Source organism: Gobio gobio (genome assembly GCF_949357685.1).
Source record: "Gobio gobio genome assembly, chromosome: 15".
Taxonomy (NCBI): domain Eukaryota; kingdom Metazoa; phylum Chordata; class Actinopteri; order Cypriniformes; family Gobionidae; genus Gobio; species Gobio gobio.
Genome location: NC_137108.1, coordinates 33,058,271 through 33,084,840, shown reverse-complemented (window position 1 = coordinate 33,084,840; position 26,570 = coordinate 33,058,271). Strand labels below are relative to the sequence as shown.

Here is a 26,570-nt window from a genome sequence, read left to right as displayed (position 1 = left end):
GGGAGGGAGAGGGCAATGCTCACTAGCTGTAATCTACAGGAGCAAAAGGGCAATGCAGTACTAAAAGGGAAAATAAACTGCTCAAAGAGCTGATAGGAAGGCGGAGACACTACAACAAAACAAGATAGTGGCTGAACCGTGTAGTGGTATGTGGAGATTAGTAGACTGAAGAGAAAGATGAAGAGCTGGAAGAAAGAGAGGAAAAGAGTCTGAGACGACGGCTTCCTTGTTTACCAATTCATGCAAACCTGATAACCAGCAGGAGAGAGAGAGAGAAGTGAAACACTGGGCTATCAGCGCACTGGTGCCTTACTCATCTTGTCTCAGAGGAACTTGCATCGTTTTCCTCCTCTGAATCAGTCAGACTTGTCACGTTTGTCACGTTGTGTCAAAATTCAAGCTCCTTTTTGTTCTCGTCTATCCTTGAGAATGTGCTTATCGAAGAGGAAAAAACATTCCTAAATGGACATTAGTTGAAATAAACCAGAAGAAAACATTTATCCTCAGTTCTCTTAGTGATAAAAAGCAAGAGTAAAAGACGGGAGAACAAACATGCAAGGTTTCATAGTTAAATTTTATCTGAAACTAAACTTTCAAACCATACAGAACTAGGAACTGTAAATGTATACATGTTTAATATAATATTCTTTTAATAGTAATTACAATCTTAATACAAGCATTGTATAATGAAGAGACATCTTAAACTGGCATTTTTAAGGTGGACAGCAGCTTGATACCAAATTTATTAGATCACTCTAAAGCATGGTACAACAAAAGAAGGAAGGAAATATAGGGAATGAATAACAAAAACAAATAACTGGCCATCTGATTGCAGCTGAAAATCATTTCGAGTGCCAGGCTCGCAAACAAAACTAGATTTACCCTTCAGCCGATGCTTAAGAGCTGAGGACAGAAGCAGAAATTATTGCACTAGAAAGAACTAAACAGCTGTTTCGGAAATACCAGTAGAGTCATTAGAGTTAAATATTATTTACTAATCATTGCAAATTCAGAAATGAGAGCAAAAAGAGGTTGCAATCATCAAATTGTGGTCCTTTGGAAAATGAAATGGATAGAAGAAACGCGAATAGGGCAATTCTCCAATAAATATTTAGGTAAAATTCAAAAGCACTAGAAAGGCTCCTTTGCGATTGTAATCAGCTCCACAGCAGGACTTTCAACAGGTCTGTTCTTTTACAGAGCTGAAGTTCCTGTTGCTCTAGTGACTCAGTGTTAAAAAATGTTTTGAGAGAAAGAGACTAGAATGTTATCAAGTTACTGGTCACTATGAAATAGTCCTCGGCTAGTATTTAATAAATGAATCTTTTAGGAAAAGGATTAGAAGATGCATTGGCAGTTGATCACTAACTTCCAGTTCTTTCTTCATTTATCTGAATAAAAGTGAGCAAACACTATGCGAATGTGCCTTAACTCAATGAAGACAGTGATAGCATTTGCCTCGTTAATTCCGGGGGAAAGAAACACCCTGAACTAAAAGAATTTCTATGCTTTCATTCTAGCTAGTTACCAGTTAAATGTCATTCACCATGATTGTTGCATGCTTTTTTTTTACACAGTCTAACAATGCAATATATAATCACAACAGTCCATGTTTAACTGTTCCGTTCAATCCACACTACGATTGTGTCCAAAATGACCCGCAAAAATGGATGCAAGACACAAGAACTGATAACATTTCTGATCAGTCTCATGAAACAATGGTTTCCAGAGCTGGACGGAGACTGCAGATTCAATGCAGATAAATCTTTGCTAAATGAGCTTTCAGATTAAGTGTGACACTAAGCAAGTATGTCAATTAAGGAGGGTTGCACTTAAAGTTCAGAGATGGATAAGGCATTCCAGGGGTACCTATTATGCAAAGTGGGTGGAGCTATATTTGAATGTGGGTGTGGCTACCTAAAAGCCAGCTATTGTTTTTAGTGTTTGTCTGTGTATTTTTTTCCACTCTCTGAAATAAGGCAGGAGCACTGTTGAGAATCTACGCACGGATGCATACTAAAATGTATACACCATTTGGACACATTCAGTTTCGCCATTTCCTCTTTTATGTAGACATTGCTGCATTCTCTCTAACTACAGTGAGGGTAATCCAAGTGTAATCCTACAGTCGTGCAATAGGCTGCAAGTTTTCATCCCTTCGTTAAATTCAAAAATACTCCTTGCATATGCAGCTTGAATAAGCAATCCCCTAGTTAATCCCAGTAAAAGCAGTGATTGCAACTGCTGGCTTTCTGTTTCTCTCTCCCCCAATATGTGGATGGCAAAATGTTATATAATCCAGAGCGTCACGCTAATCCCGCTCAATCCGAAGCAGGTCAGAATCTTGTAATCTTCATTCCCGAGTCCCCAACAATCAAACGGGCTATGGAGGGATGAACCTGAGACAAAAGAAGGTACAATCAGACATGTTAAAAATAAAATAATTAAAACAAAACTCTAAAAACTAAAAATAGTGACAATATGCATTGTGAATAGTTAGCTACTATGTGAGGGGAAAAAAAGTTTACAGAGTTTTAGTGTCAGTACTACATTTAACCAATGTTCCTTCTAAACTGTGCGCGTGCGCGGCCGTGCAGACACAGATGCACAGATGCATTTGATTGTAGTTTAAATGAGAAATAATTGCAGTGCTCTGTTCTACCGCTATAGAGTTAGTATCGCTATCGTGTTAGAACCGGTTGATGCGGTTTACAGGTTTCATAGAAAGACTGATGTCACGTGTCGTGTTTGCGGTCCAAATAGCTCAAAATGAGAGGCAATGAGCAACACAAAGACGTGGAATAAAACCTCATCATGTTTTAAAGAAGAGTGGCTTGATTAAGTGGTGGAAATAACAGATGATGGACACAGCATGGTAAAAAAAACAGACATTTACAGTTAGCTACACCCCCCACAAGTGTAGCGTGCAAACTCTAAACACTAAAGTAACACACATCAGTTTAAATTGATGCGTGTGTGTGTGTGTGTGTGTGTGGTTTGGGTTTCAGTGATGTTTAGATAACTATAAAAGAGTTCACATGTTCCCTTGAACATATTTAGCTATTAGATCTATTTTCAGCTAGTTTAAAAAAACAACAAATTTAAACTGATATAATATACTATCAGTTTAAATACTTCCATTAGTATTTATATTATATTATAGGCTATTATAATTGTATTATAGTGTAAGCTTAATAAAGAATTGATCTCACAAGGGGATTGTTTAGGGATCCTTGCCATTAAAACGTTTGAAAACCCCTGATATAGAAAATCTTGATTCATAAGCAATAAACAAACATTTAATATAGATGGTTTAATGCTGCCTGTCGCCAATAAATGACTGTACATCGCTTAATTTTTTTAATATTATATTATAAAGAATTGAACTGTCCTGGGGGAGATTTTAATAGTATTTCTTGGTAAAGAAGACTACAGTTAACAGCACTGTAAAATGTGCTTAATTTAGTGACTTCTGAATGAACTGTTTTTTATTTAATTATTTTATTTAATATATCACTAAGTTACATCAATGGTTAAATAAAATAGAAATGGCACATTAAAGTTAAAAGTTATAACTGCATGATGAAACCACTTTTTTGTGTGCGTTTACATACGCTGTACAGGTAAAGAATGTTTTTGCTCAGGTGACCAAAATGTCCGCCCAATAAAGAAAAGTTTTGCTCAGCGAGAAAATAAAAAATTAGAGGGAACATTGCATTTTACTACTATATAAATGTTAAATATAATGTATAATACTGCAATGGGGGAATATGTGTGGGTCCTGATGCCAAATGTCTTATGTTACCAGTAAAAAGTAGCCTACATTATTTTAAATATATCAAGTCAGTGACAGAGTGCAAGCATATTTGACCAAAATAATTATGTATTTTCAGCTTCAGAATATTTTTATTCTGGTGTCACCATTGTTCTGTGCATTGTGTCCAAGCACTTCATTATTCATGTCCAACCCCGATGTAATATCAAATTTAGCATTTTAAATCAACAGTACATTTTTTGTTAACCTTTTACGGTCTTCATGTATCGCAATAATACCGTATCGTGAGTTCAGTATCGTGACATGAGGGTATCATTACACTCCTAGAATTTAGGCATCACAACTTTATAATGTTGAAAAATGGAAATGGATTATGAGATAATTCAATAATTTGTGTTTAACATTGTTAATCAATGAATCAACATCAACAAATAAAAATATGAACAAAATAATCTTTAATATCAGCTTGATAAGTAATATGGAACTGATATATTGTGCATCCCTACTTCCACTAGTAGCTCTCTTCTCACCTGTGCCTGCAGTGGCCCATAGGGCACCAGCTCTCCATCTACAGTGAGGGTTCCTCGAGGGGAAAGCGGCTGAAGGCGGAATGCCCGAGCAGAAACATGACTGACGTAGGGAGAGCTAAGAGACATATGAGCTCCTCTCTCCATTGCTAGGAACAGTCTAAGCAGCGTTGCCCGGGAGATACCAGCCCGCACAAATGTCAGATGGATCAACCCATCATCAAATCGAGCCTGAGGCGCAGCAAAAAGATCTGCTCCCAAGTGGGACTGGTAGATGGCAAGAACCAAGACAAAATCCCCCTCAATAGTGACCCAGTCACGTGTAGGGAGAGGCTGGTCCAGAGGAGGTAGCAGATCATCCTCTGGCAGGTTGATGGAGGATGTCATGTGATGCCGGTTCTTCAAGGATCCTGCAGGCTCTGCAAGGTCAAAGTTGAAGGAAGGGGACGGGGAATGAAAAGAAGGTGATGGGGAAGACGAGCTGGGAGTGTTGGGACATGGTGCAAGATAAGAGGAGTGGGGAGAGGCACAAGATGGAGATGAAGGAGGGGTCGGGGAAAGGGATAGAGAAAGCGATGGAAATTTTGGAGGTAGAGAGTTTGAATGCGATTGATGGAGAAGGGAGAGGGGCCGTGGCCGCGAGGGGTTCTGGTTCTGGTCCAAAGTTTTAGGTTTGAAAGTTTTGAAAGGAGATTGACGGAATGGAGAGGATGAGATGGTGAGGGCTCGCTCACGAGACTTGTCCAGAGAAAAGGCCTCTCTCTGAAAGTAGGTGCCATTTATGTCTTCATCTTCCTTCCCATAAGCTGCCACCTCCAAGTCTTGGTCATTGTCTGCACCAATTGGCTGGCTGAAGAAGGCATTAATTATCTGGCTAGAGGGGAGTGAGTTTTTACGTAACGCGCGTTGCAGATCAGCTGGCGTCTTCTGATAACTCTCGTCACAATCATCTCTGTCACTCAAATCTCTCGCTTTCGTCACTGCTTGTCCATCCATCTCATGCCCATCTGGTTTATTCTCTTCTACTCTGTTCCCATTATTCCTGACTATGTTGTCACACTCTTCCCTTTCGGTTGATTCTGAGATGGTCTCTGACGTCGCCTCCATCTTCTCTTCTGCTTCCACCTCTCTCTCTCGGTCTTCTGCGAGACTGCTTGCTCTCACAACCCCAACCCCTCTTGCCCTCTCTCTCCTCCTTTCCCTCTCCCTCTCTCTCTCCTGCCTCTCCTGTTCTCGTTCCCTCTCTCTTTCTCCATCTCCCTTACCGAGACTTCTTTGTTCACTCAAGCCCATGTCGGAACAGGTGCGGTGGATGGGCGTGCGACAAAATGCATCCAACCCTTCGGTAATGCTGCGTGAAAGCGGCCTTCGGGCCGGCTGTGGCGTGGCATCGGGGGACGGGTTGACCATACCGGGTGGCAGGTAGGATAGACGGCCCTTATAGGACCGCAGAGAAGCCAATCTCACCAGTGTTCCCAATGTAAACCGTGCTGAGCCCAGCCCTCTGTAGCGCTCACTCTCTATGTCCACGTCAGACACAAAACCCCAGGCCACAGAAAGGAAAGAGAAAAGCCTCTTGGGAGCAGGTGGGTGCCCATTCTGATTGGATGTGGATGAAGAAGCACATGGGCTGGTTGTAACAGAGACCAAGTCCATCGGTTTAACCCCACCCCGGCACAGCAGAAAACAACAGTTGAGGAGGAGAGGCTCCCGAAGGCACATGTCATATCTGAAAGACAAACAAAAATAGATTAAATCATATTTAGAACACCAAAAAAAACTTACTAGCCTTACTAGCCATGGCTCAAAAATTTATCAAATATGGAAGAGAATCAGCACAACATAGATTTTGTCTGTGAGTGTAAAAGTAGGTAATTGCTACCAATACACCCACACATATAGGGCAAACACTGAGAAATGTATGACGCTCATTTTAGTAAAAGGAAAGGTGAGTTTTCTTTACATGTAACTTTTCTTTTCTTTTCCTTTTTAGTAATAATAAGCTTTAATATTTAGCAGAGACCCTTAATATGTTGCAGCATGTACATTTTTTATGTCAAAAGTTTTAAAGCATTCAAAATAAATTGTACCAAAAAGGCTTGCATACATGCCTGAAAAATGGGATTTAAAAGGATTCTCAAAAATAAAACCTCTGTCATTTACACACCCTCATGTTGTTCCAAACCTGTATGCTGTTTTTCATTAACAAATATAATAAGTCTTTTGTTTTTTTTGCGTACAATGAGAGATCATAGGAAAAATAACGTGTGTTTGGAATGTGGGTGTGGGTGAGTAGATTAAACTACAGAATTTTATATTTTTGGGTGAACTGTTCCTTTAAAAATAAGGGAGGCTCTCTGAAGAACTAGAGATTGTCCCAGGTGAGCTCAAGAACATTTCGTACCCTGCATAGTGGTTTATGGAACCAGCAAGTGCATTTCCAGAGCCACAAGGCAGTATTCCCAAAGGGGTTTTTATTGCTTGTTCCCAATCTGGCCTTTCCATAAGGCCATTTATCACCTGCAGAAAGAGGACACACAGATTAATATGTAAATCATCTTATTTTTAAATACAAAGCCTGTGGTAGATCAGTCAGCTACTACAGAAATCAAACGTGTGAGCCTTGACGCAGAAAAGGCATTTGATAGTGTCAATTGGGCCTTTCTATACCAGGTGCTTGAAAGATTTGGTGAAAAGCCGAACCAAAATAAATGGACATTTGACAGCCACTTTCAATCAAAGTAGGGGTACAAGACAGGACTGCTACTTTTTGCTCTTTATATTGAGCCTTTAGCCCACGCAGTATGGCAAAATGAGGACCTGAGTGGGATAAGAACTGGAGAAGAGGGGTAATCATGTAATTAGGTTGTTTGCTGATGATGTTATTATCTATTTTAAGGTGCCCAAGTCTGCTCTCCCATAACCTATGAACCTACTGGAAGATTATGGGAAACTATCTGGATATAAATTAAATGTCTCAAAAGTTTGCATGGAAAAGTAAACAATTATCCACAGACACCACAATAATGCTGGAGGATGTGTGGTCATGTTGATGTTGACCATCTTCAAGTATTCTGGAGTTGGCCAAAAATATGATCTTTCTGGAACATGGTTTTGATGGAGAGCCAAAAGATTTTAGGGTATGAAATACCAAGAAATTTCACAACATTGTATTTTGGAAACATTACACACTGTATCATGTAAGAAGTGTATTACTAGGCATTAGTTTAAGCAGGACATCCCTTTACTTGGTGAATGGATATAAATTGTTAAAGAAATGTGTAATATGGAAGAATTAACTTAATTTGAGACTTAAAAAGGACCCATTTACTGTAGTACTGGAAGAAATGGATTGATTACTGTAATGTCTTTAATGTGAATCTATACTTGCCCCAAAACAGAATGTATACCCCAGGTTAAAAATTCTCTTTTTTTCATGTTTTCTTTGAAAAATCAAAGAAATGTTTCTCTCTCAAAGTCAGTAGATAACATCTGGGATTTGTAATAAGTTGATTAAATATATAATGTGACACAGCCACATGACATTGTTAAGACATTCACCTCGTGCAAGAGTCCATCTCCAGATACAATGATTATTCCGTCCCATTCTTGTAGCGAGATCTCTCTGATTAGCTCTCGTGCATGATTCTGACGCTCTGCACAACAACAAAACCACATGCATCACAACCGTTCAATGGAATAATTCCGATTCTGATCACTGCTGGTGTCAGCGCTTGAATTTATTCTGAACCATTTATAACCAACAGCATGTGTGTGTGTTGTTCTTACCTGTCTGTATGAGGTTGTAGCTGATGTTCGCTTCTCTTATCATTGGAAGTATGTGCGTTTGACACCATTGCATTGCCTGACCCCGGCCACTGAATGGGTTGACCAGCAGCAACAGTCGACGGGGACGGGGCAACATGCTTTTGCAAAATTCTGCACAAACAAAAACAAGCAAGTCAGGATAAGGCCTTCATTCTAAGGCTTAATAGGAACACTAAGCTACATCCTAAACCAGCTGAAAGTAGACATCATGATGTTTTAGTGGATGTGAAAAACCTCAAAATCACATATCTGAAATACAGATAAAATAGAGAATTTAAATCATCCAATTGTTAATGGATAATTTAAATTCAGTTTTTTACTGTAATTGATACTTTTCCAAAAACAGAATCACTTAGTTTCTTACATTATTGGTTCAACTGTGTGGTATCTGAGAACATTTCACTGTTCTGGGATTTTTTGATTGTAGGCTTCTTCGTTAACAACTGTTTTTTTCCCCAGACGACTGATTCATGCATTTTGAAATTAAACTGATGCAAGACTTTCCTGTTAATTCCTTGATGTTAACTTTTTCCATAAATGTAAGATGTTTCTTTTCGTTTAAACAGCTGATTGTGAAATGTTATGATTGAGTTTTGCTTTAAATTATAGTCTAATCAATCAGTATAACTGAAATTATGCTTAAATGCCCTTAAATTCAAAACAAAATTAACAAAATACCCAGTTTTAAAGGGATAAAAAAACATGTAAATTGTGTCATAATTTACTCACCCTCAAGTTGTTCTAAATCTTTGAGTTTCTATCTTCTGCTGAATACAAAAGAAGATATTTTTAAAGAATGTCGGTAACCAGACAGTTGATGGTAGCCATTGACTAGTCAAATCAAATATTTTCTTTTGTGTTCAGCAGAAGAAAGAAATGCATACAGGTTTGGAACAACATGAGGATGTTAATGACGACACAATTTTCATTTTAGGATCAATTATTCCTTTAAATGGGGTGTACTTCCATCTTCACACCACTAGACCTGCTAATCTGAATTTCTAACACAAATTACAAGCAAAAAAATATTAACATCATATAAAGGTATTTGAATGATTTACTGAACTGCAACGACTAGCACTGACAACTAACTACAGCACAGCAGTTAAAAAACAGGGACAGAGCGACAACACGCAGCATCTTTTAAAGTCAATAAAGCCTGGTGTATTGCTACCGAATGATCTGCACTACTGCACTAAAGCTGTATTTTCCCTACCGCAGACCCACCCATTCTCTGACCGTCAATGACAGCATGTGGTTCACATTATGAGTGAAAGAAAAAAAAACAGAAAGGAAAAAAAGGGAGGAAACGGTTAAACTCTTACACAAATAAATGCAGACAGTGATGATTCGTTCTCAAATAAATTTAGCTCACTATGAAAGAAAATCAAAGTGGCCTCCTATTTAAAAGACACAACCTTAATGCAACAGCACAGACTCAGATGTCATGAAGAATTAGCAGCATCCATTATATTACTATTATTTATTAGATCATAGTATTTTTGAATTGGCTTTTATTTTTATATTTTCAGTTTTCAATTGAATTCAGTTAAGCTATCACGAAGCTCAATCTTTTAAGATTGAACATTAGTCTGGGGAGTCTGCTCTGTATTTTCTAGGGCTGAACGATTAATTGCATTTGCGATAATATCGCGATATGATAAAACACGATTTCCTAACCGCACAGGCTGCGATTACAGTCTGGTCACGTGACACGCGAGAGGAAAGTCTGCAGAAGAAGCAACTTGGCACGTTACACATGCCTGGCCTAAAAGGGGAAAAAACTGTTTGTGTTTGATCTATCTAATATTGTGTTGTTCATACTATAGGCTACAATAGAGGTGGGAGAAAAGATTCTTCTCCAATGATTCTGGATCGATTCTGAGCTTAGATTTTAACTGCAGGTGCGTGGTGGCGCTGCGTGTGTTTTAGAAACACCCATATTCTGATTGCTTCCATTATCTCTCTCTTTCTCTCTCTCTCTCTCTCTCTCTCTCTCTCTCACACACACACACACAATCACACACGAACCATTAAATAATATTTCATAACGTCCGGAGCGGTTGACGGCGCGAATCGCAATGACATTAGCAGGCTTCATTGCACAGGATATGCGCTCTGAGAAACTTAGCTTTGATGTCACGCTTACAGAGTGTGTTCTCGCACGCCGGTATTTTCCTTACAAATGCTCAACGAAGGCTTCATTCATGTCGTTAGGAATGCAGTGTGCTTGTATATTAAAAAATTAGTAACTCACTGACAGAAGGTTTTCCATTTCAAATGCTCACGCGGCGCTTTGTGAAGAGTGCTCGCGAGCACGCGTCTGTGCGCGTCTCAAAATGCTTCTATGACGCAAAATTAATGTAAACACCATCAGTAATGTCTTAATGAATTAAACAGACAGGGCAATAACATCTTATATTTCAAAAGAGATCTGTGCATTAGAGTGAATGCAGGTCTCCTGCTGTCTATGATGATGTCATGATTAATAATCAAACAACAGTAAAGCTGAGAAAGAGAAAAATCACTCACAGTTCAGACACTCTTAAATAATGAAAGCACTCTTTGTTCATTGCTTGTAATATGTTTTTTGTTCCTCTTTATGATTTACTAGCTTATGTTTTGCAGCTATATTAGTTTATATATTCAAAATTATTAACATGCAATTGTTTTAATTAAAATGTTATAATGTCCTAGTTATTTTAAAAATCTTAAAATTACATATATCATAATAAAAAACATTTTAAGTTTTTAATAAATTAATAAGATTAATTAATAAGGAAAAAGTTCAAGAATTGTTTTGGAATCGGATCGTGACTCCCAGAATCGGAATCGGATTGTGAGGTACCAATTAAAGATTTCCACCATTACTATACAATGATGTATTGTTGAATAATACAGAAGATAAAGAGTTTAAAAAATAATCGCATATTAAATCGCAATCAGATTTTTTTCCAAAATCGTTCAGCCCTAGTATTTTCTACTGCACAAGAGGCGTGATCAATGGGCATAGTTCAAATGACCCTATACCCTACTGGATAGTTCTTCAACCAATCAGACCAACGATCCGGGTGACGTACTTTGCAGAGCGGTCGATAGTAAGGCAAAACACATCCTTTTTTTGTAGGAATTATTCCAGGGCAAGTTTCTGTTCCGTTTTCAAAGAAAACTTGCCTTTGAAATCTTTTAAAACAGCAGCGACAGTGGCATCATCGGGTTGCTGAGGTTGAATGTAAACAAAAAACTGCTTGCCGTCACTTCTGCAAAGGTATTGGGCGTAGCGCAACCATTTTGAACTGTAAGAGGCATTGCACTTTCTTCGTAAGTTGAACCCGGAAGGCGGTCCGCCGGAAGTTAGCTAGATATTTTACTTTATAACGTGTTAAATATGGATATTTGTCTTACTCATTTCTTACTTATCAACGCCCCGGAGCTGTGTGGATTACTTTTATAATGGATGGATGCACTATTTACTGCCATTTTAATGCTTAGATTAGATTAACTCCGATTGTATTCGTCTGAAAGAAGAGTGTCAAATACGCATATAATGGCTTGAGGGTGAGTAAATTATGGGATAATTTTTATTTTTGGGGAAACTATCCCTTTAAGTTCTCATCTTATATTTATATTGTAATATTTTAAAATCACTGCAAATTATTTATTTTTTAGCAGTATCTGAATCCATTTTTCCATCTGGGAGGCTTCAGTGAAAGCTTTCCCACAAACATGAACACAGACACACGTAACTAACTAAAGACAAAGCATCTGTGAATGATCAAACCCCTACACCCACCTGTAGTGGAGCTGACATCCATCCCTCTTAGCAGGCTCTGTATAGCAGCGCTCCATTTCTCCGCCTCAGCTCTGCTCTCTGCCAAGTACGCCCTCACCTGTCTGTGTCTGGAGATGCCCTTCCGGCGTCTACCCGGAGGGTACCAGTAAAGAACTAGCAAAGGAGGGGCCGGCGATCGCGGGCAGCTGCATCCGGTCAGCTCTGCCAGTGGCAGGAGCAGCCTGGACTGCTTCCCAGCACGTGAAGACAACCGCTGGACGTGGACGTGAGTTGGTGTGAGGGTCAGGGCATAGTTGGTGGAGGCGGGGCTGGAAGGTAAAGACACACCTCCAGGGCTGTTGGGGCTGCTGTTGCTGTTACTTCCACTCCCCGCTCCGCTACTCCAACCGCTGAACTGTCCATGCAGCAGGGCCTCCTCGGTCATGGACGGGCTTTCGGGGCCTGGGGAACGCATGTTCGATGACTGGCCTCAAAAGTATGTTTGGACTATACAGCTTGAGCACCTCATGCAGAGGTCTTTCTCCTGCGTTGTAGTGAGATGACGTTCTGGACGGATGCACTAGACGTTTGGAGATGTTTTTAAATGGGTCAGCTTTTTAAGCCCAAATCATGGGCTTTTGCGTAAACTTAATGTTACACAAGTTATAAATGATGAAAGTGCTTCAACAGGTGTCTATTCAAAACAAAAAGAAACTTCAGTAGGCTTTTCTATCCCTGATAGTGTTAAATCATTCCCGTCAGTGCATTTTGCCTGGAAACAATGCTAAATCCTCTTACGATCATCTGATCAAAACACAATACACAAAAGGAATTTACAGTTTAGTATTGCTAGTATCCCAACAAAAAATATTTGTTTTAAAAACAAAGATGCACAAAGAGGCCAGATTATTTGCTCCTCAAATGAGCCTTTGACTTCACTGGTCAAATATGTCACAATCTGAGAAAAGGCAGTCTTTTGTCAAGCTTAAACGGAATTGTATGTGCATCTACATAAATAGTCATTAAACTAAATTTCTTAAGTTACTAAATTTAACAATCAAACTCTCTTACAACTTCTTTAAATAAAATTGGAAGCACAATTTCAATTAACAATACATTGTTTTAAGGTCAGAGAACTTGCAAAGGACTAAAAATAAGCACACACTAAGGTTAAAATAACCCTATAAATGCTACGAAAATGTTCAGTGACAAACAAGCACAAAGAGCAGAGGTAACGGCCCGGCCGAGGATGGTGTTTCCAGAAGAACCAAATGAAACCTTATCGAGGTGGACAACTAAAAAAACAGTTCCTCTCCAAAAACAACAAGTTTAAGGAAGTGATAGAGATGAACTACTGGCTTTGGTCCACAACAGTGTCAGAGATTGTAGTAGTGCAGGGAAATCAAATATTCAAGCTCACCCAATAAAAAAATGCCAGAAAATCCAGGATTTGATATCCATGAACGTTGAATTCGATTCAATCCTTGCAGGATGGTCCTCAAAATGGGAAATAAATAAAACTCAGAATACAGAAAAACGAGGAGTGCTGGAACAGGGTCTCAAGTCATGGTTGTCCTCTTTATCAGTTGTTATAGGTGCCCTGCAGTTTGAAGAAAGAAAAAAAAAAGAGAAAGATTACCTTTTGAATATTAAATGCAGTATCTTCATTTTACAAATCTATTATTCTGAATAGAAGTTGAGGACCTTCTGTTATATAAGGTACTACCAAAAATTGTGGGATTGGTAAGATATAATTAAGATTTCACAGTTTTGAAAGAAGTCTCTTTCACAATACAAAAACTTTACAATTTTACAATAACTCTTTTCTGTTTTAATATAATTTAAAATGTATTATTCCTGTGATGGCAAAACTGAATTTTCAGCAGTCATTACTCCACATGATCCTGATCTGCTGCTCAAGAAACATATCATCACAGTTGAAAACATTTCAGCTACTTAATATTTTTGTGGAAATCATGATACCCCCCAGAAAGTTCAAAAGAATAGCATTTATTTGAAATAGAAATATTTTAATGTAAAAGTCACTTTACTGTCACTTTGACCAGTTTAATGTGTCCTTGCCGAATAAAAGTATTAATTTATTTTTTTTCTTAAAAAAAAAAAAACATTTGCTGACCCCATACTTTTAAACAATAGTGTATCTTATGCATTAGAACTCAAGATAATCTTTACTGCCCTTCTAATGGAATGTGTTGTTAAATTGACCCTTGACCTGCACCTAACCTTCCCAGACTTAAGTAATCAGATAACTATCTTATCTTCAAATATCTGCAATGTCTTCAAAGGTCGGACATCAGCAAAAAGGAACATGCTGAACAATACGATTCTGTTCCTCAATAGAAGTGTGTGGCAACCGTTAGTAAGGAGAAATGTGAACAGATGGATTTACAGTCTAATACAAAGTTCATTATTCAAAATATCCAGGTGCCTGTGGTTTGCCAGTGTTAGGCAACACAAATACGCAGGGCTGTGTCATTTTGACCCAAACAGAGAAAAGAACGAACGAAAAAAAACCCGGACTAGGGTGGAATTACACACCTGCCCAGCATCAATCTTGGATGACACCACATATGTAAATTCCGCAGTTTGTGCCTGAAATGCAACACCGGAACCGTAGATGAGTTGAGATGTTATCACAATTTCAACTTAATGGAGAACAGGAATGTCTGAAATGCGAACCGGCGACAGTTTCAACAGATCAAGATCTCATAGCACAAGTTTATGTGCAGTTGAGAGGCCTAATATACCGACACGGTCTATAAACGTCTGGGACGAGACGGACGCCTGTGTAGGATGTTTTAGCTGTGGTTCAACATCTGCAGACTTCGTTTTGGAAGTCAGCAAATAATGCTCAATGCAGAAATAGGCGACTCTTTTCACAATAATCACACACTTTAATTTTCTTCCGGTCCTGCTTGTTAAGACTCATGCGAAATCAATGCCTGGCAGATTTCCATAACTGTTTAAGAATATAACCAAAAAAAAGAAAACTGTGATGTCCACTTCGCCCCCTTATGTCCTCGCAAAGCAGGGCCAAGACACTGTCAAGAAAGCAAAAAGTGCAAAGTGCATTCCTCTCTAAAGCTGCCCAAAACTTCACCTTTCTAGAGCCAAAAAGAACTCTGTTGACTGTCTGGGCTTCGCACACATGAATGCACACTTTGTCCCTTTTATCACCAAGACTTTTTACTGCATCAATGATATGATAGTTTCAAGACTTATTCAGATATACACCAAAGCAATTCCAAAGCCTTTGACTTATAATTAGTCAGTTGCGATCTCACAGATCATAAAATAAAAACACTGAAGACCTTTAGACACAGTTGTGTAGGTCATTCTATAGGCGACCAGTTTTGGAATCGATAAATTCACAGGCCAACAAATAAAAATTACTTTTGTGTCGCAATCTAAAAGGTAAAAATACAAAGCTCTGTTTGTCACATTTCAAATCTAATAGCAACTTCATACAAATACAGTGTCTGTGAATGTGACAGGTGGCCAGTCAGCTGTCACAGTCACAAGTTCATCAAAAGTGTTGCATGGGGACTTTTAACATCTGAGAGAATTTGTATTAAATTAGGGATTTACATAGAAAAGGCAGCACTCATATAGTGAGATTTGGGAATTATGATGCATGATCACAAGTGGATGAAGAATCAAGCTTGTGTTATCTCAAAGGGTAACGTTACTATAAAATTAATTGCGACCAAAACGTGAGTTTTAAAGATCAAAGAAAAAAGGCAAGGACATTAATAAGTACAACTGCAGTTTCTTAGCAACTCGGAGCCAAACTCGCATATCAACACAGTTAGCTGATGACAGGCCAACACTAGGAACTATGGTATATCATGATATGAGTATGAATGGACTTGTTTGTACTTAACGAAAGCAGTTATAACCTTAAAAATGGTACAGATAAACACAGTTTTATCGATTAGAAGAACAATGTACTCAGCAAACATGTTGTTAATGTCATTTTAAATAGCCAAGCCGACGCGGAGCCGGGAGACATCAACCTGAAAAACGGATCTGTTTCCGTTTAAATTCTTCATTAAATGGGGCGACTTATAAACTTTTATGTGTCTTACGGGGTATAATGACTTTAATAGTGGTAATATACGACAAAGCGAAAGTAATACCGGACTTACCTGTTTTTTTCTGTCCCCCCTACATGGCGAGTTTTCCAGCTTTCCTGAGCTGTAGGGGAGGCACGAGCATTTTCAGGAAGTCTATCGACGCGGTAGGCGGAGAAAAGAGAATGATTGACGTGGTGAACGTACAATCATGAAATACAATCCGTCTGGCCAGCCCATATCTTGGCGATAAAAACACTCTTTTGCTCGATACTCCCCAGTAACGTTACTATCTTCAGTGCTGAAAAAGCCATTTTGCTACATGCATGTTTCTATATTTATTATTGGTGAGAGAGATTTTTTTGTATTAATTGGATTGTAATATTTCAGTTATATTCACATATACAGTCACGTTGTGCACATTCGAAGTTAAATCTCAGATATAAAGAAGAAATGCCAAATAAAGAATTATATAGGCTATATACATAAGCATATATATATATATATATATATATATATATATAAAGAATAAAACGGAATAAAAACGAACATATTTTAGATCACGTTTGATCTAAAATATGTGTTAACAGATGTTAACATTCTGTTAACAGATGTTAACAGAATGTTTTTTTTTTAACTAAAACTAAAACAAACGTTTAATAAACCCATCATAATTCAATAGTATTTTATATAGTAAACAAAAATAATATAAAATTTAAAAATATCTCTATAAAGATTTTAACTAAAATATGCGAGGGATTGGTTCAAGGTTTTCACAAAGAGAACATTATACATAACATATACATGCAAGTATCTGCATGGGTAAAACTAATTAATTTATGTTATAATAGATTGTTCCAATAAGAAATGATGAGGGGAGAAATAACATTATTTCTAATTTTATAAAATAGTCTAGGAAGACAAACAAGTGGTGAATAAAATTATTATGTGTTATTAGTTATAAAAAATAAAATAAAAAATCCCTATATTAATATATATATATTATTTTGCACTTTGTAATCACATAACATTCCATTATATTCAAGCTAGTAACTTTATAAATGAAGAAAAAAATATTTGGGAAGAAACATTGTGTTAAGACCACAGACTGTAAAAAAATAAGACCCCAAGAGAAATCCAAGAAGAGAACGGTATTTTTCCGTAAATATAACCTTTCACCCAATGTTTCATCCAATTGGATCAGCGGTTCAGCGGAAATGGTCACAACTTGAGAAATGATTGACAGACGTTTTTACGGAATCACAAGAACGGAAAAAAGACGAGAGGCGGGAACTTTAGCAGCGAGCAGTGGGCGGAGTCTGCCGTCCATCTTTTAATGTACTGGACAGAAGGGGACTGACGAGCTGAAAACATTATCAAATTTGAAATAAGTAATAAGCGGATATTTTGGTCGTGGCTGTCACATAGAGATACTGACGAATATTACACACGTTTGAAAAAAGGTATACGACGAATGTGCATTCAATTTAAGAGTTGAAATCCCCCACAATTTCTGTTGGAAAAACTATATGTGTGTGCTAGCAGAGCGTTAGCCGTCAGCGCTGCTCGACATCACAACAACAGCAGCTTAATCCATGTTAACTGCAGAAATAAGCAGCATACGGTCTATATATACTGTCAGGGTGACATTTTATCAGTGCAGATGAGATATGGCGATGAAATGCTGCTGAACTAACACGTTAGCATCAGCGTGGCTAGTGCTCAGTGAACAGAGGCTGCGTAAATCTGCGTAAACACTGGTTGTGTTGGCGTAACGGTATACGTGATCTAAATTATGGGAACGATCTATTGAAATTCTTGATATTTTCTCTTATTCAGGGGGATTGCAAAGTAAATAGTTGCGTTAATGTGTTGATCTGAAAGATATCAAAAAAGCATAACTTTGAAGTTATTAATCGTTTTCGGGATTCAGACACATAGTTTAACGTCAATCGAGCAGGATGGGTTGATATTCTTTTCTATTGAGATGAGATTTATCTGTCAGGAGCAGTAGAAACGCTTACCACCTGCTTCACACTGAATGATGTGCAAGGTAACAGTCTCTCTGATGTGCTTGCAGTGACAGAAGGTATGAAGACAGCATCATAGCGAAGCCATGGCTGATAAGAGAAAACTTCAAGGTAAGAGGTTATGATATAGAAAATAGAATATCATTTTCTATCTGCTCTCCCCTGTGTACAACTGCTTGTAAACAGTAGTTTCTGTTAAGATCATTTTTTTAATTGTCAAGTAATCTCATGACTTAAGCATAATCATATGCTTTACACAACCAGGTGAAATAGATCGATGTTTGAAAAAAGTTGCTGAAGGCGTCGAACAGTTTGAAGACATTTGGAAAAAGGTGAGACATTAACATCTCAACAACTAATGCGTAACGCGAATATAAGCGAAAGGAATCGTGCACCTGTTGTTATATTTTACAATTCAATAATTAATTTAATTTCATACTCAGCTTCACAATGCAGCCAATGCCAACCAGAAGGAAAAATATGAGGCAGATCTCAAAAAAGAGATTAAAAAGCTTCAGGTAAGAATGTGCTCATTTGAAATTATTTTAAGGCTTTCTGGAATTGTGTGTATGTGCACAATTGGAATAATAGAGACGCATTACTTGCTGTTGGACAAGATATTAGCACTCTTAGAACACTGCTTGGACAAACAATTTAGAGAAGTGGTGAATAAAATTAATTATTGTACACTTTCTTTAGAACCAAGGGAAAAATCTGTGTTCTCAATCAGTATAATTGTTCTCACCTGTTTTTCTTTTTTAGCGACTAAGAGATCAGATTAAGACATGGGTGGCATCCAATGAGATCAAAGACAAACGGCAGCTAGTTGAGAACCGCAAGCTTATTGAAACGGTAAAAGCATGTTGTTGGATTCCTCATAGCTCTTTTAATTTAACACTCTTGTCACAGTTCCTAAAAATTATTTTATACTTTGATAAAAATATGAATGCCTTGTCAAGACATTTAAATGAATTTTTAGAAGATGTTTTTCTCAAGTCTGATCCATCAAGCTTGCAGCGCTTAACCTGACTCTCTGTCTCTTTTTCCTCAGCAAATGGAGCGCTTTAAGGTGGTTGAAAGAGAAACCAAGACAAAGGCCTACTCTAAAGAGGGGCTGGGCTTGGCTCAGAAAGTGGACCCAGCACAGAAAGAGAAGGAGGAAACGGAACAGTGGCTCACGGTACTAGAGGACTCACCAATAACAACGGGGGGTTGAAAAACTTTGAACAGGATGCAAGCAGTGCAGTAATGGCATGATTTCTCTCTCTCGCAGAACACAATAGACACTTTGAACATGCAGGTGGACCAGTTTGAAAGTGAAGTTGAGTCCCTCTCGGTTCAAACACGAAAGAAGAAAGGAGACAAGGAGGTTGGCATTTCATTTTTCTCCATTTCCCCCTCTTTCCCGCTTTCCTATTTTATTATAACTTGATTCTTTTCACTATCATGCAAACACTCAAAATGTTCTCAAACTGTTCTTTTCTGGGGGTTTTTGTGTTTGTCTTTAGAAGCAGGATCGGATTGAGGAACTAAAGAGGTTAATCGAGAGACACCGGTACCACATTCGTATGTTAGAAACCATCTTGAGGATGTTGGATAATGATTCGATCCAGGTTGAAGCTATCCATAAGATCAAAGATGATGTGGAATACTACATTGACTCCTCACAAGACCCAGATTTTGAAGAGAATGAGTTCCTCTATGATGATCTGGACTTGGAAGATATACGTAAGTTTGTGTGTGTGTTTTTGGGAAGAGTGTGTGGACAATTGCGTGTTGCTAAATGAAATGGCTAGTTGTTGACCTACTGAACAATTTAGTCAAGATAGGTCACATTTACAAGTATCTCTTTCTCTCTAGCGGCAACCTTGATGGCGACGTCTCCTCAGGGCCAAATTGAAGATGAAATGTTCCTTCAGTCCAGCAGCACACCGACCTCCACCACTTCCTCGTCCCCCATCCCTCCATCTCCTGCTACAGGCACAATGGTAAACTGCTTTCTTTTATTCTTCCTCCTGTCTCTGTCTGGTCTGCAAAGTATCTCCATCATTCATAATCGCTCCATTAATCATGCTCTCCTCTTAGCCACAGAATTGATTGTCTTACTATATATTGCTTGTCAATGTTTTGCGCAGGAGATTTTAGAAGATAAGAGAGGTCGATCGACAGACAGTGAAGTCAGTCAGGTAAGACCTCAGTATCAGTTAAAGATTTACACACTCGCATGTTGTTTTAAACCTGTATGACTATATGGCAGTGAATGGGGGCTGTACTTTCATTATAAAAGTAATTGTATGGCTTCAGGAGACTTAATATAATATGTCATGTAACAATTTTATGGTGATTTGCTTCCTTTTTGAAGCTTGAAGTGTCCAGTTGTATAGAACCGAGTGTCCAGCACAGTCTTCTGAATGTTCTTGTTTTGTGTTTCAGAATCATACAGATTTGGAACAACATGAGGAAATGTCATTTTGGGTGAACCATCCCTTTAAATTGCACGCATGCTTAATAAAAAATGATATTTGTGTTTCTAACCTCATGGCTTTCTTGCTCCGCTCAGTCTCCTGTGAAGAACGGCAACCCATCTCTCTCGTCCTTCTCCTCATCCGCCTCCTCAGGCTCCTCCTCCTCCTCTTCTTCGCTGGTTTCCATGGCTACTGTTGTCGGGGCCTGCACAGCGGTCTCCGGGGGCAGTAACCTGCTGGGAAGCTTTAGCAGCGCAGTGCAGCAGCATCCTTCTCAGTCTCAACAGCAAGCACAGGTCAAACTCTCCTCGACATCCGTACCCTCCAACAACACACCTAGCCCACCTAGCCACCCCACGCTACCTCCCTCCACTACGTCCTCTCTGCCCAGTTCCAGCACATCTGGCTCAGTCACTTCCAATTCCCAGTCCCAGGTTTCAACAGTTCCTGGGGTGGAGGGCTCTAGACTAGGGTTGGGCCTGGGGAAAGGGGGTGTGACGGTCACCAGCAGCAGTAGTGTGGCTCAGATCTCAGGTCTGGGCATGGCAGGCATGGCAGGCATGTCTGGTTCTCTCAGCAGCACCATGGCAGGGCTTCTCTCAGGCTCTACCCCTGCCCCCTACGCCCAGGCAGCTGCTGGTGGAACAGCAGGTAGTGCTTCCAGTGGTCCAGTGGGGAGCGGCAGTGGTAGTTCTGTCATATCTGTACCGAGCGGAGGTGCAGTGGGAGCAAACACAGGTGCAACCAGTAACGGTACGGGTACAGGGGCAAGTATGGGCTTGCTAGGGTCCAGTCCAGGTCACGGAGCCCTAACCGGAGGGATTCTGAACCTAGTACCAGGGCAGACGGCTCTCCTCGGGTCTACACAGGTACCCGTAAGCCCTGTGGGCACAACACCTGGAGGAGGAACTGGAGAGTGTGGATTAGGTGGCAATGGAAGCAGTTCTGTGTCGAGTGGAGGAGTAGGGACAAACGTAGCGCCTGCAAGACCCCCCAGTGGCCTCAAACAAAATGGAGCAACCAGTGAGTGCTTTTGAGTCTGGCCAACAAATGATTAGCTGAGGATTATGCCTGTCTCTTTCACCTCTTTATATAGGCCAAACAATTGTTTAAAACTTGTTTAATACTGATGATAATAATAAAATTATTATTTTAAATAAATTATATTTTTTTATTATTCATTTCTTAATTATTGTTTATCATTATTTCAACTATTTTGAATTCATAATTAATAAAATAATATTTATTCAAATGTATTCTTTTACTAACCTAATGAATCTCTTTTTTAATTACTGTGTATTATTATTTTTAATGTATTCATTATTATGAATTATTTTTAATTATTGTTGTTTGTTGTTGTTGTTTTTTTTTAAATGGTTTCTTTTATTTTTCTCCACAGGTTACAGTGCTGTGGTTGCAGACAACACACCAGACTCCTCACTCAGCAGTGCCAGCCAATCACAAAACAGCCATTCCTCGTCCTCAAGCTCATCAACCAATCAAACGTGAGTATACATCCGCATATCTTTTGAATTGTAACTAATATAACAGTAATATGATTGATTGATTGTCACTGTCTTTCTCTCTCCTACTTCCTCTGTATTATAGTCTGGATAATGGCCCCAGTTTATTGAGTTCTATCACTCTACCCCCCTCCTCCCCATCACCTGCTTTCACTGACAGCACACCTGGTGGTGGGAGTCTGCTAAACGGCCCACACTCCTACACACCAAACACAGAAGCCATCAAGGTGTGTTTTTTTTTCATCCTGGCTAGACTACATTGTCTGTCAGTGGTGCAGAACTGACACACCTCAGCTTAAAGTTTCTCAAAAGTCACTCCCATCAAATAAAGCGAGATCAGCTTCCCATAGATTTAAAATGTGCTTTTTCATTTGAAATGTAATTCCATTTGGTCTTTTGCAGGCTCCTGAACCACCAAGCTCTCTAAAAGCTATGGCAGAGCGAGCTGCACTAGGATTGGCACTGGATGGAGAAATCCCACCCTTAGGTACCTTACACACTGACCTGTTAACAGTGCTCCTAACTAACCATGGGAAATAGTAGTTGCAACAACTAATTTTAACCCCTATTTGATTGAGATGCATTGTTGTACATTTTGCAGCCAACTGTTACCCCTCTGCATTCTTCATTACACCACACTTATGATAAAAATGACCCGACCATCACACAGCACACCCTGTCTAGCAGCTCGACTGCAGTTAGTGTGCAAGATTAGACGTTACGTAGAGTAGAGAGTTGGTATAATCATCACGAACACTAAAAATGTCTTTCCTTTAGACCTGTTTTCAACATCTTCAGCTCCACCTGGACCCACAACAGCCCCTCAGCCTTCTGTTTCAGAGGTCAACCTGCCGCCATCTTTAGGGGCGTGTCCGCTAGGCCCCACCCCCCTCACTAAAGAGCAGCTTTACCAACAGGCAATGCAGGAGTCAGCATGGACACACATGCCTCACCCGTCCGATTCAGAGAGAATCAGGTACACCTGCTGCTTGCTAGTCTGAACATAGATTAAAGAGGCCATATTATGTCTTGATTTAGTTTTTGGGGTCTACTTTATAAGGTTTTCACGGTTGAATGTTCAAAAAACACCCCATTTTCACATATTTTACATTGCTGCAGCTAGGGATGCATGAAATATTGGCCACTATATCGTTTTAAGCACGATAAGAAAACTTGGCCGATATATTAAAGCTGATAAATAATGGATTATTTCCTTCAGCTGAGACACTTCAGATGTGCACTGCTCGCCATGAGGGCTTTGAATTGCTTGAAATATGAATGGAATCTCTTCGAAATGGAAAATACAGTTAAGTGCAACATGTGCAGTGCAAGTCTGTCATATAGGCTACATAAAATTATAACACCACTAATTCTTGTTTTAGCGCGTTATGTAATAAGTGCATCCACAACGAAGTTACACACTTCATGACTAGCACAGTCAAGTTCGCTTGTGCATTCGTAGCCTGTTTCCCGAAACCATATTGTTGCAAATGCGTCGTTCAACCACCTTGGTTAATGATGTCACTCTTCAAGCAGAAGATGTAGGCCTAACATGACATAACATGTTTGTTTTTTTTCCCCCCGACTGTAGGCAGTACCTGATGAGAAACCCCTGTCCTACATCGCCATTCCACCACCAGGTTCCCCCACATCATTCAGACTCTATTGAGTTCTACCAGAGATTGTCCACTGAAACACTCTTCTTCATATTCTACTACCTGGAGGTGTGCAATTGTTACTTTTTATAAGCACATCTGCTGGATGTTGCAGTCTTCCAACTCTTTCTCTTTTTCCCTCAGGGCACAAAGGCACAGTACCTGTCGGCTAAAGCACTGAAGAAGCAATCGTGGAGGTTCCACACAAAATACATGATGTGGTTCCAAAGGCACGAGGAACCCAAGACCATCACTGATGAGTTTGAACAGGTACCGAACCCAGCACTGTTCTCATGCTCACCACTGAGTTACCACCGTCCAATGCTCCATGTAGAGTTGTCACAATAGCAGTTTCAGTAGTCGATACCAATACCAGTAAATATTTATTTTCTATAAATTAGGGCTGTCAAAAGATTAATCGCATCCAAAATTAAAGTTTGTGTTTACATAATATGTGTGTGTACTCTGTTAATTATTATTTATATATAAAAACACACACAAGCATGTATATATTTAAGAAAAAAATATTATTTTTATATATAAAACATTTCTATATATTATAGATTATATAAATGTATATACATGCAAATATTTCTTAAATATATACATGAATGTGTGTGTATTTATATATAAATAATAATTAACAGAGTACACACACATATATATTATGTAAACACAAACTTTTATTTTGGATGAGATTAATCGCGATTAATCTTTTGACAGCCCTACTATAAATATGTGTATATACAGTATATATTACTCACATTAAGGCTTCAAGCCACTTTTTAAATCATTTCAAGTAGATATTATTTAAAAAATGAATGTACACTACTAAAGTTTTAATGTACTTACACTCACCAAGGCTGCATTTATTTGATAAAACATACAGTAAAAACAGTGATATTGTGAAATTACAATATTAAAGTAACTTTTCCATTTTTTTCTGTGGTGGCAGTTCTTTGAATGAAAATGTCAAAAGAACAGCATTTATTTCAAACAAATCTTTTGTAACATTATAGATGTGTTTACTGTTGCTGAATAAAATATGATTTTCTTTTTTAAAAAAGTATTATGTAATCTTCACAATAATATTGATTTGCTTTAGAGCCCCAGCTCCTGTGATGAATTTTACTTTGAATGGAGAACTTGATCTTGCTTTGTTTGAATGAATATTCCTTGTCTGTCTGTAGGGCACGTACATTTACTTTGACTATGAAAAGTGGGGCCAGAGAAAAAAGGAAGGATTTACGTTCGAGTACAGATACCTGGAAGACAGAGACCTGCAGTGACTGAAGGAGAACGAGACGGCGAGAGAGAGCGATCGCTACGACAGAGAAAAAGCTGCTGTTGACATTCCGAGATGAACTCCATGTCGTGGTTAAAGTTGGATGTGAAGTTGGCCTTTTTCTTTAAAAGAGAGAGAGAGTAGGGGGTCGAGTGCCTGTTTACATGCAAACATTTGAACCTCCTTTAACTGAGTCTTTATCCCCTACATTTCTGTTCTAACTGAAACCCCCCACCTAGCCAAGCGACAGAGATAAAAGGAAACGATTTGGTTTAGGATGCCACAGACAAAACATTTTGCTCGTAGTTTGTGTTTGGTGGAGTGCTGCATTAGCAAGTCTTATCCTTTTAGATGACATATACTGACTATGGTGTACCGGCACTATGAGAGAACCCGAGTTTAATGCATTGATTGGTTGTTCTTAGTTCATTGAGCCCCTCTGGGAGTGTTTAGGCACTGTGACTTTGCCTTGCGAGATAACGTGTCGACCATTAAATTGCTATGCAATTGAATTCCTCTCGACCTCCCTACCTTTTATCATTACCTAAATGTGGTTTTGCTAGACCGCAAAAAAGTTGCCGTTGATAGGGTAATGTTCTGTAGCATCTATCTTACATATGTTCACAAGCAAGGTGGGTTGACGTTGTCAGCCTTCAAAGTGGCGTGTGATTATTTGTCTGTTAAACATGGCATGAGGGATCTCACTTCAAAAATATCTAATAAAAATACAAATATTAAAATATGTACAAGTTAAAAACCTTATTTTTCTTTCTTTCAGTGTCCATTAGGTTGTCCATGGCTGAATATTTTTGTTGTGTGGAAGTGTGCATGTAAAGTAAAACAAAAACCTTCCCCAAATTTCCTGTTATTTTTCAAGTCACATCTCGAATTTATGCTCACATACTCTGCTGGACAGTTTCCCTTGTTAAAAAAACAAAACAAATCATTGTTCTGTTACTCCATTTATCAGGCAAAGCTTTTTGAAACACCCCCACGCGACTTTCCATTCATTTCAGTTTCCTCTATTATTTGGGGAAAACAACAGGCTTGACCAACACACGCAGTGATATAAATGTGATGAGATGGAAAAGTATTTTTGATGCACAGGGCAGCTGATTGCATTTGTCTATTTCTCTCTGATAATAAAACGAACACCATCATCCTTGCCTTTTTGACATGGACAGGACAGCATGCGATTGTGATGTCGCTTTGTAGGTTGAGAGGAAACAAAACAGAGTTGTAAAATTTCAATAAAATACTTTTGTGATGCAGTGTCAGTGTTCTTGTCTCCATTAACAGGTGGCTCCTTGCCAACTACATAAATGTGCATGAAATATTGATTCGAGTTTCAGATTTATGTGAGAAAAGAGAACAAGAGTCAAAAACATGCAATTTAAGTAGCACACAGAAATACTAATACATTTTTAAAAAATCATGTAATATTTTCAGAAATCGAGTGGAGCACCACTTCCAGTCAACTCATCTCATGCGCTTCTCACATAAAATCTCAACCAAGGCATTTTTAAATGACATTGTGTTCCTCGGTCTACCATTATGTAAGCGTTGACACTTTGAAAATGTCACAATTCATTAAAAATGTATTACATAAACAGGAA

General features: G+C 38.7%; 2 protein-coding genes across 3 annotated transcripts; one reads left to right on the top strand and one right to left on the bottom strand.

Annotated features, from left to right (window-relative positions):
• Window positions 1-555: 555 nt before the first annotated feature.
• Window positions 556-16,124, bottom strand: sphk2 (sphingosine kinase 2). Its single transcript, XM_079837222.1, has 7 exons — window positions 16,072-16,124; window positions 11,924-13,502; window positions 8,092-8,241; window positions 7,864-7,958; window positions 6,707-6,822; window positions 4,306-6,031; window positions 556-2,399 (listed from the first exon to the last, which is right to left on the bottom strand). Exons 2-7 carry the CDS (start codon window positions 12,375-12,377, stop codon window positions 2,337-2,339), a joined length of 2,604 nt encoding a protein of 867 aa, XP_079693348.1. The 5' UTR covers window positions 12,378-13,502; window positions 16,072-16,124; the 3' UTR covers window positions 556-2,336.
• Window positions 16,125-17,304: 1,180 nt separating this feature from the next.
• cnot3a (CCR4-NOT transcription complex, subunit 3a) lies at window positions 17,305-26,230 on the top strand. Of its 2 annotated transcripts, XM_079837134.1 has the most exons (19): window positions 17,305-17,459; window positions 18,077-18,137; window positions 18,291-18,358; window positions 18,470-18,544; window positions 18,789-18,878; window positions 19,078-19,206; window positions 19,300-19,395; window positions 19,535-19,754; window positions 19,887-20,014; window positions 20,162-20,212; window positions 20,460-20,501; window positions 20,587-21,514; window positions 21,891-21,996; window positions 22,100-22,241; window positions 22,417-22,501; window positions 22,792-22,990; window positions 23,606-23,738; window positions 23,814-23,939; window positions 24,860-26,230. In XM_079837134.1, exons 2-19 carry the CDS (start codon window positions 18,113-18,115, stop codon window positions 24,956-24,958), a joined length of 2,742 nt encoding a protein of 913 aa, XP_079693260.1. In that variant the 5' UTR covers window positions 17,305-17,459; window positions 18,077-18,112; the 3' UTR covers window positions 24,959-26,230. The 2 variants fall into 2 exon arrangements, with proteins under 2 accessions (XP_079693260.1, XP_079693261.1); XM_079837135.1 differs by lacking the exon at window positions 20,460-20,501 and having other exon boundaries at window positions 17,307-17,459; window positions 24,860-26,226.
• The last annotated feature ends 340 nt before the right edge of the window (window positions 26,231-26,570 follow it).

Excerpts from the sequence above, each read along its gene's own strand:
- cnot3a (XM_079837134.1), top strand. The coding sequence starts at position 18,113 with ATGGCTGATAAGAGAAAACTTCAAG. Across the intron at positions 19,396-19,534 it reads AGAAGAAAGGAGACAAGGAG|AAGCAGGATCGGATTGAGGA; the intron begins GTTGGCATTTCA and ends GTTTGTCTTTAG. Across the intron at positions 22,991-23,605 it reads TCCGATTCAGAGAGAATCAG|GCAGTACCTGATGAGAAACC; the intron begins GTACACCTGCTG and ends CCCCGACTGTAG.
- sphk2 (XM_079837222.1), bottom strand. The coding sequence starts at position 12,377 with ATGCGTTCCCCAGGCCCCGAAAGCCCGTCCATGACCGAGGAGGCCCTG. Across the intron at positions 6,823-7,863 it reads GAGATGGACTCTTGCACGAG|GTGATAAATGGCCTTATGGA; the intron begins GTGAATGTCTTA and ends CTCTTTCTGCAG. Across the intron at positions 6,032-6,706 it reads TCCATAAACCACTATGCAGG|ATATGACATGTGCCTTCGGG; the intron begins GTACGAAATGTT and ends TTTGTCTTTCAG.